We start from the raw sequence: 16813 nt of genomic DNA, 5'->3' as shown, positions 1-16813 counted from the left end.
CATGAGAGGCTCGGTGCTTTGTTTCAGTTGGCTCGGTGCTTTTCGGCGGCTTCTTCATAACAATAGCTCTTTTTCTGAGTGAAGGAGAAAAAGACAAAACAGCCATGAACTCTATAAAAAGGGGGTCTGGCGATTTTCCGGAGTTTGAGGTTTACATATAAAGAATGTAACAGAAGATTGGCGCGTCAGATGAGTTCACAACAACAGGAAACTGCCTGTACATACGGGTGAAGGGTGACGTCTCAGTAGAGCATGACATGTTAAGTCCGCTGTGGAAATGGCAGCCTCCAAAGAGAGGAACCACTCCTGATGTAAATATGAGGTATTTAAATATAAAGGGCCCGTTCTAGGCTAGAGAAAAAGACAATTCTCACAATTTATTTATTTTATATTCAATTTCCTGCCAATAGACTCCTTTCACCTAAATCTTAAAATTATATCAGTTTTCTTTTAAAAAGACATCCGGAGCCTGTTGGCGGAAAATAAGTCGGTATCTGAAACCAGTCAGGAGTGACCTGGGGCCAAAATCCATCCGAATCTGAGAAATTGTCTTGAGTTTTTACAATTCTTCTTGAGGGGGAAGATAATAGCTGCACCACATGTTAATCCAGCCAATAGTTGACAAAATAGTTCATTCAATCCCCCAAGAAACGTCCACCTCTTGGACGAGCCACAGGAAACACCAGGTTGTCAAGAAACGAGTGGGATTCATCCTATTGGGATGATGAATGCAAGAAACATTCAGTTGCCAGTTATTGAGACATTTCAGTGTGGACCAAAGTGATGCGTCGGCCGAACTGAAGTTCAGTTGATATCAGGGCCCTCACTGTGTTATGTTCTGTTTACTGTCACTCACCAAAGACCCACAGGATGAGATGCAAGTCTGTGCCAGGAAATAATCCCTCGAGAACGTATCACCCTACAAACTCAAGTGTTTTCTTGTCTTTTTTTTTTTTTTTTCACTGATTTCAGGTTGGGTTAACTTTTCAACATGGCCAACAAATTTAAATTAATCAGGGCAGGTGTCTGGGAAAAACATTTTTGGTTTTAGAAAAGTCATTTTTCCGTTGTTGGACGGGCCGAGAGGAAGAGACTGCGAGCGTTCTTGTGATTAAGCGGGTTGCATTACTGAGCGGTGAGGTGGGACTTTGTGTGAAATCTGATGAGCCACATGAAGGAAAACTGCTCAGAACGAAAAAAAAACTTTCCTTTCTTAATTTACGGAAAACCTGCAGTTGCGGGAATGAACAGAAACCCAATGAAGGGACAAGTGTGTGTCATGAGACTGTACTATAGGCTCTCACGGCTCAGTGAGCAGTGGAGAGGCCAGAGCAGAGGTCGCGTTAAGTACGTCTCCGAGGCTTGAATTCCCAAATGTTGACACAGGTCTGCATAATGGGCCATAATGTTCCCTTTGAATGCTTTGGAGTGGGTCCTAAAATGTCTTAAAGCAGGTCAAAGGGAAGTGCGTCAACTTATATCTTCTCTTTGTTGAGCAGTGGAACCAATAAAAGGTTGAACTGAAGCCCGGCTCCTGAGGTCTTTACCATCGCTTGTAATCTTTATTGAAGAATGTGCATATTCCAAGCAATGTTTTTATGCTCTCTGCAGAACTCTGACCTTTACTTACTGTGAATGAAAATCATATAGGGGCAAATTTTTGCTGATGCATATTTGCCACATTTTATAATTATCCCATCACGTTTTGTAAATTGACTATTTCTTATTTCTGTTTTCATGTCCATTTTGCAGGAAAGGGGGACACTTGTCTTCTACTTTCAAATCCATGTACAAATCCACATAAAAACATAGTAGTGCACATGTTCTCATGTGTATTGAGTATGTAATTCTCTTGTCCAATAAACTGTATTTAATTTCACTATAGGTAACATAAACATGTCCAAGCAACATGTTCATGTAAATATGTAAACAAGATTAATGACATTGCTCAAACAACCACTCAATCAATCATATCGTCCATCTTTATAAACAATGTATGTGGTTTACCACTGTCACTATCTTAATCTGAGCTGAGGTGTATTGTGATCATAAATACAAGGCCAACTAGGTCTTACACCATGTTGGGGTTTATCCTCTGGGGAATGTGGATGTCTACCAATTTTCATAGCAATCCATGAGTGAAATGTATCTGCCCCTGACCATCCAACATTGCCGTTCTGCAGAGCCGTTCTGGTAACGTGGCTGAAAAAAAAAGACAGGACATCCAGTTGTTCTGGGTCCCTGTTGTGATGAAATTAATAATTTCTGTGGGATTGCAATGGAAATCACTGCGGCCTATAGGTCACATTTCACTTTTCAAAGGTGGCGTGGACCTGGCCGCAAAGGTCAGCTGTCACAAAGCCTTTATCCACCCGAACCAACTGGTGGCCTGCTGGAACATGACTGACTGCAGTGGACGAGAAACAACTGCAGAAGACGGAGAGCGCCGCAGTGAAACCAAGGGGAAGAACTTTTTGTTGCTGTTGTTGTTGTTGTTGTTGCTCCTGCGAAATGTCAGAGTTCGACGTGTCTCCAAATGGCTGAAGAGAAACGTGTCTCACTCGCATTTTTTTTTTCATCGAACGACAAACTGAAATCCCATGGCTCTCTCTTTGTGTACACGATAAGATGTTATTGACTCCTCAGAGAATGCTGCGTATTGTAGCCAAACATTGACTTGAGATAACCCCGGTGACAGAAAAGCAAACACGGCCGCGATGAACAAAAAGCTTGAACAAACGAGTGGAAGCTGGAGAATTCAGTTTCCCAACAGTACAGTACGGCAGAGGTATTAATAACTGTTTCCAAATATAGATCGCCATTTGAACTTCCTCTCTAGATTCCTAACATGAGTTGCTATCATCATGGTCATTTTGCCTCTGTAATGACCCCTCCCTCCCTATTAGCTCCACATTCGTGCAACTGCGCCCCAGCATCTGTCCTCCTTGTCATATTAAAGGAAAATGATGCTTTGGCAACACCCCAAAGTAAAAAATGATGGTCGTGGAAAAAAAAAGACAAAGTGAGAACAGAGACGAGCCTAGACGTGGCCCCGGCTGCACTCCTCGGCTGAAATAATTAGCCCCTGGTTGGTGTGGACTCCTCGTGGGACTCCAGCGTGACATGTTCAAATGAGTATTGGCAGAGTGCGACACCAGCTGTGGGCCTCCTGCAGGGAGCTGCTGTACCGTGCGGCGCCCTCCTCGCCGAGCGTGACACAAAACCCTTTAGAGTCTGAGGAGTCGGAGCAGGAGCGGCCTCGAGCTCGATTCGCGTCCACAGGAAAACAACTGTAAAATGTGGCATCAGTATTTATTCTATGTCAGGCCATCCACGAGCTGTCCACCAAACACACACAAACACATTTCTACCCACACCCTAATCTGTGTGTGTGGCACAGATGGGAGCAAACCCCAAGGGGCTTCCACACAAGCAGGAGGGCGCCAGGCGTTATTCAGACTCATCCTGCAGAAGAAATGCAAGTCGCAACCACACCCATGTCAATTACAATAAACCAAATCTCTGTGTGGAAGTCCCACTGTACCCCGGCACCAATTTGGCAACCCCTGGTGGGAGGCCGCAGGACTGGCAACCCACCGGAACCAAGATAGGGACCACCACACCCACAGATATCTTTTTCGGGAATCACAACCGTACTTTTTAAATCAGGTTCGAAGTCGCCAGTGCTCGTGTCATCTGTCGCAACTATTTTCAGAAAACTAAATTATATATCGACTATTTTTAATTCATCAACATGATGACATAGATATTTTTAGTTTTTAGAGTGAATAAATAATATTTTAATTGCACATTTTGTATCACTTGACCAAAGCCTTCAAGGCAGGAGGTGTGCAAAGAGCTGCTCAATACCTCCACCTTGTGGTCACAAAATATAGACAATTTAAAAACCATTAATCATTATTAGAATCTTCTCTCCCTTTGTTTGATTATAAATATAGGTGAATAATATAGATTTACTTATTTGAAAACATTTATTTCAGGACTACAACACATTACAAATGAGGTCAGATTTGTAAAAGGATTATGGCAGTTAGGGCCACTGGGGCCCGAGCTAAGATAATGGCAGACATGTAAAATCCCCTTTAAATTCTGAAAAAGTGTTTCTTTGCACCCAAAAGTCCCCTGAAAGGCTCCTGATGGAAGAAATGTAGAGTGTGCTGAATTGTTTTGAAGCTGCAGGTGATTTTATTAGACATTAGGGAAAAAAAATGAATTGTGCGGCGAGTGCAAACTGAGGGAAATGTGAGAGTTTGTGGTGTTGGCGTGTGCAGGACGTTTAAATTCCTCCACTTTAGTTCCTCACGGGCGTGCCGCCGCCCTTCACCGTCTTCTTCAGGTGATGGTAGTTGGGCAGAATCTTCATGAGGAAGTCGAGCTGCAGAGTCTGAGGCTACGAGACAAAAATAACCCGCTAGTTACACAAATCCGCCAAGAAACACTCTCAAACAAAGCGTCGGTGGAGAACAGACCTGCGGCTTCTCACTCTGCACGCGCCTGATGCAGTTTGATCCGTACACGACCGTGTTCTCGGGCACGACCTCGCACGTGTTGACCTGGCAGCAGGCGCCCACGATGCAGCCGCTGGTCAGGATCACATTCCTCCCGAGGTCAGCTGCAATTTAATGAGAAAAAAGGGAAAGAGTCTAGAAACTGTAGAAAATGTTAAAGTTACTCTTTAAAGTTTGCATAAATTTGATGACATAGATTACATGTAATAACATCACAAGACATGACTAGAGAACAGTAAAGGATTAAATTACTTACCCTTGGATTCAATCACATTATTGTCCCCAATTTTAAGAGCTTGGGAAACTGTGGTGGAATTATTAAGGATTTAAATCTATGAAATTGAAATTTCTTTATATTAGCACTGAAACGTTTCAAAGTAGCATAATTAACTATTCAGTGCCCTCTGGTGGACAACATATGTACTACTTGTTAATTCTCCTGAGGCGTTTTTCTAATATAACATAAATTGAGATATTTGTGATAAAACATTGTCATTTACTGATTCATTTTTTAATGGTTAAGGATACCACATCCAACCTCGAACACGTTGTTGGTTCCAATCGTCATCGTCTTTGGCTCCACCCCCTCTGTGTCTGGCATGATGTTCTCTGGATAACTACACAATAAAAGAAAACACCAGGAGAGATCCCATGAACTGAAACTCAAATGATTATTATTATTATCATTATTGTTGTCATTATTACCTATTGATAATAAGAGCCTGCTCCTCTATTAGATTCCCCTCTCCAATGACAATAGGCCCAGCCTCTGCTATGATCCTGGCCTTTGGGTGGACGACTGTTCTGGCTCCTGTGGAAATATCAAAAATAAAAAGATTTTCAGCAACATGCAGGAGCCTGATTTAAAAAAATAAAAGTATAAAGGGGCGTTAACAGTGGAATTGAATCTCTCACCGATGGACACATCTCCTCTTATTTCACTCTCAACACACACAACTGCTCCAGCTGCAATTTTACCACTGTAACAACACAAAGGAGAATATGTTTAAATCAACGATTTATAAGAGCAGTGATGATATATATATAGATCTCAGTACTAACTCGATGTTGGTATGGACATCAGGGATAATACAGGATATTAAGAGGTAAAATTACATGTTTTTATTTCTGGATCCTTTGACCTGATCAAACATAAGCCGATACATGATATAAACCGATGATCAGATGTTATTATTTACCTTTTCTGAGCCATCAGCTGTTTGCTGGCGTCCGACATCCCTGCGATGAGGAATTGATTTAGTCGATATTCGATTGTTCATCCTGGTTCAGAGGTTCTGTGCGTGAGATCTGGTTTGATTGTGTCTGTCTGGAAACACCACCCTGAGTCTTGACTGCCCTCTGCTGTCCTCACACGGTACTGCAAACCCCTAATTAAACACATAAGCTTTTATTCTCAGTCATTTTTTAAACCTTAATTAACATCCTTAAACGTAGGATGTTTTAATTTGTAAATTCCATTTAAAATGCAATGAATAGTGATAAACTTAATTTAATACAAACACATTAAGAAGGTGCTTTACAAGTTCAGAAGCGAGACAATAGGAAACTGATACAAAAAAGAGAGCAAACAATAGTAAAAGCAATTTGAAGTTCAAAGAGCCTTAGAGCATAGATACAGATATATATGTGTTTATCTTTATATCTTTTTATAACTTTTTATCTCTAGTTTTAAATTTTAAATTGTATCCTTTATACTTTTTTTAAATGCACATTAATCTGCTGTACCATAATTTACAGGCTTTACAGTGGCTTTTTTTTTACTCTTAAAGTAAATTGTTGTTAGTAAATTACAATCACTTTGACCAAACCGAGCTCATGTATAGGATTGGTTGATTTGAATTGATTACTCACTGCAGTAACACAACGTGTCCTGCAGGTGTCGCCCATAACCAAATAACGGGAGTGGAGTGACAGAACGAGGCAGTTGAATTTACAATATGAGGAGGAAACACAGGTCAAATCATTTCACCATAATATTCCATTAAATTCTAACTGGTGCTGATACTGGTGCTGCAGCTGAATCTGGGATTAAACAGGGCTTCATCTGTGTGAAGTGGGATTTGATTTCTGTCAAGTTAGCAACAATCAACTATGATTGAAACAGAAATGCTATAGTCCTTGTTTTCAGAATAAATCTCTGCAATCATTCAAGGTTACTCTAAAAACGTACACTTTACAACAAATTAAACAGAATAAAGGAAAAAAATCCCATTCCCTATCACTCAATCTCACATTACAGATTATTCTTAATAAGAGATGTACGACCTGATTGTATTAAATAAAAAAATAAACAATGGGCACAAACCATCTCACACAATTGCGTTTTATGTTTTAAGCACCGGGAACCGGAAGTGGCGGCTCATGACTCCGTGTGACTTGATGTCTGATGAGTTTTGACGCGCAGAGACTCCGGGAGCAGAAAGTGAAGAGAGCAGGGGACGAGCCGCAGAACCGGGACACTACGGGACGGACAAAACACCCAGAGTGCACCGCGGCGCACATTTACACTAAGTCTCACATGCGTAAAACCTCTGGATGTGCGTATTTTCTTTGTGAATGGCAGAGAGGAAGCGCTGGAGCGGCTGGAGCGGCAGGATGCGGAGCGTTGGGGGGGCTGGTGCGAAGTTTGATGTAAATATGTGACCAGGACCGATGAGGCTGTGACATGGATCAGTCCACTACTCTGGACATAGAGTCACTGAAGGTGAGTCCACTCACTACTCATCATTCATACATGGAAAGTTCAGTGATGGACAGAAAGCCTGTAAAGGGACAGTTCACCCAAAAATGTAAATTCACTAATTTACTCTTCAGCACTGTGCCGATGGAGGTGGTGGGTGAAGTGGAGTCTCAGGGGTTAAAGAGTGTTGCAGCCAAATCCAATACAATTGAAGGAAATGTTGACCACATCTAAAGCAAAAAAAAAACTTATGAAATACCTCCTTATTGCTCCTGTTGTGTCATCCAATTGTCCGTAAGCCTCAACATTAAAATATAACTTGAAAGTTTTTCGCCTACATGTCTTCTGTTCTCAAGATCAGCAGTAACCAGGAGGAGGATATCAGAGGATATTCAGGCTAAAAACCTCATTTCGAGTTTGATTTGAATGTCGGAGCTTACAGACACTTTGATGACACCACAGAAACCGTATGGAGCAATTTATGTTTTTCCAATTGTTTTGGATTTGGCTGCAGCACTGTTTAACCCCTGAAACTCCAGAAGTATTTTGTAGACTTAAACACTTCACCCACCATCTCCATAGTGCGGAGTAGATAATGAGTGAATTTCCATTCTTTGGGTGAACTACCCCTTTTTAAAAAGACATTAAGTTTCCTCTCTGTGCAACAGGTGCATCCTCTGCTCCGCTTCCTCCATTAGAAAAGTCCCGGCTAATGAAAGATGAATGGAAAGTGTCTCCCTGTGTTGCAGCGGTTGCTTTTCTCTCTGCAGGCAGGGACACGGTGATTAATAACCAGTGACCCACCGCAGCTCAAACACATCAGGAGGAAGAGGAGGAGGATGAGGAGCCCCTGGAGCTCCTGTATCTCCCTCCTGCACTATGCTCCTCATATTCTATGCATTCTGCTTCTCCCAGCCGCGGTTTCAAGAAGCACATTAATGTGACAGCCTATGAATATTCTGCCCGCATGCTTTTTCTCATTATCATTCAAGTCGACGAAGAGGGGTGGGGGTGGGGGGTGGGGGTAGTCACCTCTGGGTACAATATGTGCATCTCGTCACCGTGCTGCGGTTCACGTGTCAGAAACCCAAACAGCAGAGCTCCAGTCTGACCATGCACTCCAGAGTCCAATCATATGTCCACTATAACTATGACTTCAGAGGACTTATATTGATTTCCCCGGAGACTAATCTCATAGTTACAACATCCCCAACCCATTAATCTTAAGTTTTCACCTATAAATATGATTAATGTTGTGAGGTCCGTGTTTATTCTGGAAAACGTCTTAAAGACGCCACAAGAACAAGCCACTCAAACACCATGTATCCTTATTAAGGCTTTTGTGTTGTTTATACACGTGAAAAGAGAAACATCCCCTAGAGGGCAGCGCAGAGTCGAGAGTTTCCGACAACAACAAACATGGCGACGTTGGAGGAAGTTGGAAGAATGGCTGCGATATAAACAGGAAACTACCCTCATACTGTATATCCTGTCGTTTCTTGCGAACTTGCAAAGTCTCCTCAACAAGTTCCAGGATTGTTAAAAGCAGCTCTGAGCTGATCAGCACGTCCCTAAAACTCGCAAACTTGTCACTTCCTGCGTATTTGTCGTGTTTAATGGGAGTTGTTGTGTTTTGTTGATTTAATTCCAGGAATTAAAACAGAGACTTTGTTTTTTCGGATGCTTTTGCAACTCTGTTTTCCCTGATTACGCTGCGTTCAGTTTCGCCGCTTCCCCCGTGCGTTTGACTGATGAATACAAATGACACCTATGGGTAAGCTGTCGAAAAACTGCCCCCCCCCGTTGGCTCTCTCTGGATTTTCTGGGGCTTAGCAGGCAGAGATAGTGCACTGTGGAGGGAAGTGTCCGTCTGTTGACATCAGCAGTTTGGTATCTTTCTCTCTTCCCCTGCCAGACCCGCCGTCACTAGGGGAAGGAGTTAATAAATTATGCAAAGGTCAGAGGTGCAGAATGCCAATGAGGTTTGTTGCTCATTTATTTGTTGCAAAAGTGCATTTATTTTTCTTGACAGTGTCCTCAAACACAGAGGAAGAGCAGAAGGAAACTCTCTCTGAAAACCGCCTTCAAACAGCCTGTGATGTCGGGCCTTTGTCTGATTGAGCGCCCGCAACCTTTCGCCGTGCCAGGCTTGTTGGAGATCTTTGATCCCTGCCGATCTCGCACTCCGGAGTGGAGTTACCTTGTTGCTTTCAGCCGGAGGAAGTGCACCGCTGCTCTGTCCGTCCATGCATCCGAACAGAAAGGGAAAGCAAGCTGCACCAGACCGAGCCAGCGCCGCTATCGTAACTCCAGCAGAGACGATGCAGCCACAAAAATTGTATTTCGCATTCGAGTGGAGCAACTATCGACAGCAGCGCCCTCGCCGGCATGCTTGATTGTCACATCAACAAAATGTGAAATGGTTACATCAATACCTAGCGTTGCACAGTTGAAAGATATAATTGGCTTTCCCTGGCTACAGTCGTGCGTTGGCGCTCCTCTGTCTTTTTGATTGGGCTTTCTGTCAGAAGCCCACGGAACCTGAGTAAATAGGTGCTTTAACACTGTGTGCGTCCGACCTGTGGCGTGATTGCGTCCATTTTTTTCTCTCCTCGCTGCTGCCTCAGCGATTTTTGGGCGCTCATATGCAGAACGGATGAGTGCAAGCTTTACAGTCGTCAGTGCGGCTCCAAATGTTTTCTTACCTCCAGCTGAGGCGGCGCTGTGGGACTCCGGTGCCACTGCTGAGTGAGAGAGCACTCGCCGATTTGCTGATTAACATGATCAAGAATTAATAGCGACTCATTTTCTTTCATTAGTGGCTCCTCAGCTGCGTTTTGCTGCCTCGGCAGCGTGTCACCGTTTGATCAGAGCAGCCTGTACGCTAATTGGGGAAGATGAGGCCTGCTGACAGTGGGTAGGGAATTCTGGGTAATTGCTGGATCCAGCTGTAAAGTCGGTAGTCAAAGCTCCGTGGAGCACCTCCTCGGAGAAAAAGCCCCTCCGCCCGCCAAAAAAAAGTTACACAGATCTCAGCACAAACTTAAAAGGGATTGATAACAGTGAGTACGCAGAAGGTAAATATGATCGTGAAGCAAATCCACGAGGATGTTTCCAGCCCGGTGCGCGGTCTGCAGAGGAAACAGTTTACAGCTTATTGTACCTTAGAGGAGCAAGTTGCTGTGTAGGTGTTTGGATTCTATTAATAGAACCCACATGTAATCAGGAACGGAGGTGGTAAACCATGCGTAGCGTTGAGTTGATTTTAGACCCATCTATCTGTTTACTTGTAAAAGTAAATGGGTGATAGACAACCCACAGGCCTGGGTTCCTGTTTGATTGATTGACAGTAGAATTTATCTTCCATACACAAACTGGTGTGCAGGCATGCATGTGAAGAATGGACTTTAGAGTCCTGTCAACATTTGGGAAAATGCTTTGTCTTACTGGGCAGTGACCTGTAGCGCCTCCCTGAGGTAAGGAGCTGGCCGAGGGTACGAGTAGGATGTTAGGGGATTGGAGTTTCTTCTTCCTCTTTCATCAGGTTGTGAATCTTTTTGAGTTTAAAGATGAACGATGCATCTCCACTTTTGATCCAGAAATGAAGCCAGAATATCCCCCACGCAAGCGCTGCCATCTTGCTCCAAAGATGTAGTTTACATCCAGAGTCTGAGCACTGGCGATCAGGGGAATGGAGTTGCGCTATTGAAAGTCCGGACGATACATACGCTTGAACAATCGCCAAGTCAGTCTCAATTAGCATTTTTCCCTCTGAAAATAAAGTTGGAACCAATATCACAGGACACGGAATTCATTTAAATTCCCTGCATGCACACAGTCAGACACGGTTGAACACTTGCTCGGAAAACAGGCCGCACCTTTGTTCGTTACTTTGGTGTCTACTGCCACACGTCGCCTCTCAGATGCTTTGGTGACTTTGTAACATTACCGGCTTTCTTTGGCTCGAGACGGGATCCAATAGGTCGGGCCGAAAGTGAGCGCCCTCTACTGGATCATGAGGCAAACTTCACACAGTTGGATGGGATTCTAGACTCATTACAGTTCCAATATGAACTTCCCCTCCACATTAGAATGACTATTTAAATTTAAATCAAAAAGTGACAGCCCTAGTTTCTCTGTCAATTGTAACATCACACCACGTTTCCATACCATCAAATATCTAATCAAAACAATACTTAGTGGTACAAATAGCACTTGAATAAACATCAGTATGAAGAGCACTACATAAAATTACAGAAATCACCTTTGATATTTATATATATTTATCGCTATATATACTGAATTCCTGGTTTGGTTGCCGGAGCTATCCTCAGTTAAACTATTTGTGATTTTTACAACTCTTTAAAAAGTGTCGACAAGAGATTAATACTTCAGTTTATCATCAGGCCCCACGGGGTCGTATCACAGTTATCAACTTTAAGTGTCCATCTGTCTCTGCGTTGACCTTTAACTGACCACTCATGATGATCAGGATGTTTCCCCAGCTGCTCCATTAAAGGTGATAAAAACATGGATATTCCTAAAACGTGGACTCAGTACCTGCGCTGCTTTATAAATGCTTTTACACATTAAGAGGTAAATCTGTCAGGCTGCCTGCAGCTGACATGGACTGATAAGTGGGATCCCGCACAGTGTGATGCTCCCGCTCAGCCTCTCCCTGATCAATACTTCTGGTTTCTTAAAACGTCAGAGTAGCTTCTCACAGTTTGACGTCTCGATCAGTCCGCCGGCGGTTGTGAGTGTCAGCTGTGACCCGCATGCTGAAATGACGGATTGACAAAACGCCAGCGGCCGCTTTCTCCGTGAATGGCCGAGCTGTGGGAGGCCCGACTTGACCGTGGTAATATATGCATTAACACTCTTGCAAGGAAATCACAGGATCCACCGGCGTTGGGAACAGTGGGTTGCCATAGAAATTGCAAATGCTGAAGTTTCCCCTGGCAACAGAGGATTGGAGAAAACGTGTGTCCAGTAGAGGCACGGTTTTGGGCTAGGAGATGGGTTTTAGACTGTTTTAAAGTTTTTTAAGGAGATGATCGTGTCTGGCCAGCCTCACGCACGAGCTGCAGCGGTGTTTGTGTTGTGGGAAGTTGTGGTAAAGTCTTGTGCGACTGAGCCTCTGTGCTCGGCCTCTGTGTAAGCACCTCTCATAACGCTCTTGTCCCTCAGCTGTGTCGCTGGCTAAATTGGAATCGCTGACATTTCTCGGCCAGCGATGTGGGTCATTTGTACTCGCTGCAAAGTCACAGCATCCATTTGTGAGACATCTGCCACCGCTCGCAGACGTGACCTGAACTGTCTGAACCCCGGGAGCAGTCACTTAAAGGGTGGAGCAGGCCGTGAAGCAGCCATAAAGCTGAGGATTTTACACATGTTCATGCTCCTCCTCCTCCCTGAAGTGGTGTCGGTAATGAGAAGGACTTGGAAACACACTGGGGAAATTAGGCAATATGTATAATTATCGCAATACATACATAATATCATTTTCAGTCCAATCTTTATCAAGATATTGCCGATGCACCGTGCATAAAATGTGTTCATCATTTTCTGAGTTTCCTTCTCAGAAATAATAATGTGATATATATCCTGATTCGTGATTATTTTTAATATTGACTGATATGAAACTTTTATCTTCTCTCTCTCTTTCGTGTAACATCAGAGGTCCAACTCAGTGTCTTGTAGCCATGCCCTTGTCTCTGGTCCCACGTCAAAGATTAATCTTTGACGTGTAAACTTTTATCTTGATATATTTTTATGTCCAACCCTCAAACAAGTTTTGGTGGGTGTGTACAATTTAAAGCCACTGAAGTTTCATATAATTGAAAATATTGGCAAATATTGAAGAATATATATTGTATGGTATATTGTACATACTTTACATTGTACAATATTCTTTCAATGTCACACTATGAGAGGTCATGGCGGTTGTAAACCTCACTATAACATAAAGCAAATTTTGCCTATGAAATACCAGCATACATGCACCCTACTGCTCTGCTATTCTAGTTTTGTTATTCGAAATAATCTTGAGTTGTAGCCAAAAAGTAAAATCTCTCTGCCTTTGTTGCCTTTGGTGTTGAGTTTCTGGACGGCCTGAAGGACAAAAACTCTATTTCTGGCTCCAGCTTTTCACCAGCTGATGCACCACACGCTGCCTCGTACCCACACAAACAATACGATTTCACAAAGCTGCATTCAGTGTTTTGTGGTTTTATAATCACACAAACATGTGAACCGCTGGCTCCTCGTGAGAGAGATTGATTTATCCCAACAATGATGGAAAACAACGGGCTGGGATTCTGTGTCCTGACCGACCGTGAAAGCTTTGGAAAAGTCTTTAGATGCTGAGCTGACGAGTGTGTGAGGCTGCGTTATAACGTGCGTTTCACTCCCCTCTGAGGTGTGTCAGCTATGGATGTGTGTGTTTCATGCAATTATTCTATACTGGCAGGATAAATCAATAGTCGCCCCTGTGGAATGTATTCAAAACTTGTTTGCATGAGCCGGCGGTGAGCTTTATTCATAAACCGCCAGGGAGGTTGAGTTTTCATCTGTGTTTGTTTGTTGGATATGACCCAAAGAGCAGCCCATCACATTTTGGTGCAGATCCGGATCAGGATGCGGGTCTTTAACAATTTATGAGCGTTTTTTTTGACATTTTCAACAATTTCTCAGGGAATAATTCATGGATCTTGATGGGGGGGGGAAACAGATCTGTCACATTCAGAGAACTGATATCTATGAGTGTGTGCAGTTTGATGAATGTGAGAGGACTGGGCCTGGGAGGAGGTATGTCTACTCCGTTCTAGATTGTTTATTTATAACCTCTCATGTTTCTGTCTGCATTTGTCCGTTATACAGCAGGATTACGTAAAAACTACTCAACCCATTTCCATGACATTAAGTGGAGAATAATTCATGTGTCTTAGACGGATGAAAAATAATCAGGCATGTTTAGGGGACTGATATTTCATCCAGATCCAAATATAAATCTGGACCTATAGTGAATTTAAATGTGGTTTCATACGGGGACAGTTGGGCCTTGGAAGAGCCTCTGTGTGAATTCATCACAACAGCTGAGCCCGACAGTTCAGAGCTCATCCAGCCACGCAGACCCGTGATGGGGAGTTTCACGCTGTCAGCTCGCGGTCACAATCGGCTGGACAACAACAACTCGCCTCGGCACCCGGACAACCACGCTCGACAGACACCATCCTCTCTGATCTCACTTCAGAGCTTGCATGCAACAGCAGCAGCAGCAGCTGACAGGCACTTAGTTTCTCAGCCAGAGTGAAAAACACTTCCTGACATCTCATAATTCACCTCTCTTCCATAATGTGAGATTTCATCGGTGCGGACGTTCGTGCACTGGAGTCGTGGACTGACTCGACGTGGCAGCACCTTGCTATTAGTTTCACACCCAGGAGGGCAGGTGGCGTGACATGTGAAATATTTTCCCGAGAAAGAGTGAACTGGCAGCAGCACCATAAAGATCTCAGCCTGAGGGGAGCGGGACACAGATCAGCAGGAAGCTGCCACTCACTGCAGCTTTCTTTGTGAGCACAGTGATCCAGTTTGACAAAATGTCAACAAGGAATTAGCGCCGAGAAAAACAAAGCAGTGACGTCACAGAAATGAAATTTCAGTGTTAAGTACATAAAGAAAATGATTAGAAATGTCAAGCACCTCGTGTTCCTGTCGTCTCATTTAGATGAATCTCTATGATTAGCTCATAAGTGTTTAGATTTAGCTGCTGTTTGTCTTTTATTGACTCAACAAGGGAATATAAAGCAGGCGTTTACCAAATGTTCCGTCTTCTGGGGCCTTTTATTCCCACAAGTGATTTCCAACTTGTAATAGATGAATCTTGACGGGCGATTCCTCTTTTTCCTGCAGCGGACCGACACAGAAGAGGCTCTATGATTTGGTATCTCTTTTTAATAAAATGCAGTCACCTGAATGACCTTGTCTCTTCTGCACGCGGCTTGATGGATCACTCTGCTACAGGTTCAGTGCTGCGACCAGATAGCTTAGGACAAAGCCCAAAAAATGGAAAATTCAAATTCTAACCAAAATAAATCAGCAACGCTTATTCAGACTTTTTATTTCCTAGTGTGTCACAGGTTGAAATCCTTGTCTCGGTCCATTTAATTACCAGGCATGAATGTTTCAGGCGGTTGTCATAATGTGCTTTCACCTTCTGTACTGTTTTGGAAGTACCACTTTTCCAATAACACGGCCGTGCCTCAGCTCGGAGGCATCTTTAGCGATAATAACCTCTTCCAGTGTGTGTGTGTGTGTCTCATTGATTTGTTTTGGCCCCAGATCACCCAGGAGCAGTTCATCCTCGCCTCCCAGTCCCTGCACCTCCAGCGGCCGGGCTGCGATGCCGTCTACCCGGTGGGCCTGTACGGCTGGAGGAAGAGATGCCTCTACTTCTTCCTGCTGCTGCTCCTGGTCACCATGATCGTTAACCTGGCGCTCACCGTCTGGATCATCAAAGTCATGAATTTCTCAGTGGTGAGTGGATGCAGGGGGGGCCCTTGTCCAAAAAGATCCTGAAATTACGAGCCTGGTATTTCACTGTCGAGATTATTAACTTAATAGTGCGGATCACATTAAAAAGACAGATTGTGCTCCTTTTCCAACATTATATTGTCATAGTGGAACTCCTCTAGAGGAGCTCTTTCTTTCTTTCTTTCCGACAAATCCTGAGTTCATTCCCGCAGGCCCATTGAAATGTGTTGGGAGGCACCATCCCTCGTGTTGAGTGGTTTGTCTCGTCTGGATTTGATAAAGAATTAGAACGGACTTGGCAGCGGCGGCCGGCTGACACACATCGTGTTAATCTCCGGACCAGAAACAAACAGACAGCTGCTGAGAGCTCCGGTGACATTTTTGGGGACAATACACACAATTTACCATTTTACCAACAGACTCCCAGCGGCAGCATCCTCCCTCTGTGACGGATGCGTCCCTCCCGACTATTGCTATCACTCCTCTGCCGCTTCGTCTCCCATCAATCTGTGTCACGAGTAAAAGACCTTATCAGTGCCGTCGGTGTTGCTCTAGAAAATGTACCTCGCTGTTCACTCACCCCCCTTTCTCATCTCTCAGGACTCGGCGAACTCAATAAGGAAGCATGAGCCAAACTAGACCCCTGTTTATCGGTTTGATATTCAGTTATCAGCTGTACTGTACGTCTGAATTTGAGATAGTCAAGGAAATGGGGGACAAAGGGGTCGTCCGTCGCACACAGACACACACACACAGACACACACACAGACACACACAGACACACACACGCTGTATCTCTTCTAAAAAGCTGCCAGGGAACGTCAACATTGACCGCCTCATCATTTCAGGCAGGACAGGTTTACGATCATCACTCTCAGACCCGATGATAGCAGCAGCCTGAAAGCGTTGGATTCTGTAGTGAAGGTTTTCTCTAAACTGATAATTCCGCTCGCAGGTCTTAAAATAAATAATTGAGTAATCTTATTTTTGGCTTTAAAGGGCTTAAATATGTGGAACCCTCCTGCACCTCCCACCCACTCGTCTA

At 43.8% G+C, this 16813-nt stretch overlaps 2 protein-coding genes across 4 annotated transcripts in view; one reads left to right on the top strand and one right to left on the bottom strand.

The window, feature by feature from the left end:
* Positions 1-4183: 4183 nt before the first annotated feature.
* Positions 4184-5766, bottom strand: LOC133028789 (dynactin subunit 6-like). Its single transcript, XM_061095823.1, has 7 exons — positions 5729-5766; positions 5445-5509; positions 5235-5340; positions 5058-5146; positions 4786-4833; positions 4491-4633; positions 4184-4411 (listed from the first exon to the last, which is right to left on the bottom strand). Exons 1-7 carry the CDS (start codon positions 5764-5766, stop codon positions 4313-4315), a joined length of 588 nt encoding a protein of 195 aa, XP_060951806.1. The 3' UTR covers positions 4184-4312.
* A 1449-nt stretch (positions 5767-7215) lies between these two features.
* LOC132996018 (zeta-sarcoglycan-like) overlaps positions 7216-16813 on the top strand; it is a 29399-nt gene continuing 19801 nt past the window's right edge. For all 3 annotated transcript variants that reach the window (XM_061066312.1, XM_061066313.1, XM_061066311.1), the window contains exons 1-2: positions 7216-7254; positions 15577-15771. In XM_061066312.1, the coding sequence (XP_060922295.1) occupies positions 7216-7254; positions 15577-15771 (234 nt within the window). The remainder of the gene's footprint in view (positions 7255-15576; positions 15772-16813) is intronic.

This window comes from Limanda limanda, chromosome 22 (assembly GCF_963576545.1).
Source record: "Limanda limanda chromosome 22, fLimLim1.1, whole genome shotgun sequence".
In the NCBI taxonomy this organism is placed as follows: domain Eukaryota; kingdom Metazoa; phylum Chordata; class Actinopteri; order Pleuronectiformes; family Pleuronectidae; genus Limanda; species Limanda limanda.
The sequence above is the reverse complement of the archived record's forward strand: the minus strand, read 5'-3'. Positions and strand labels throughout refer to the sequence as shown.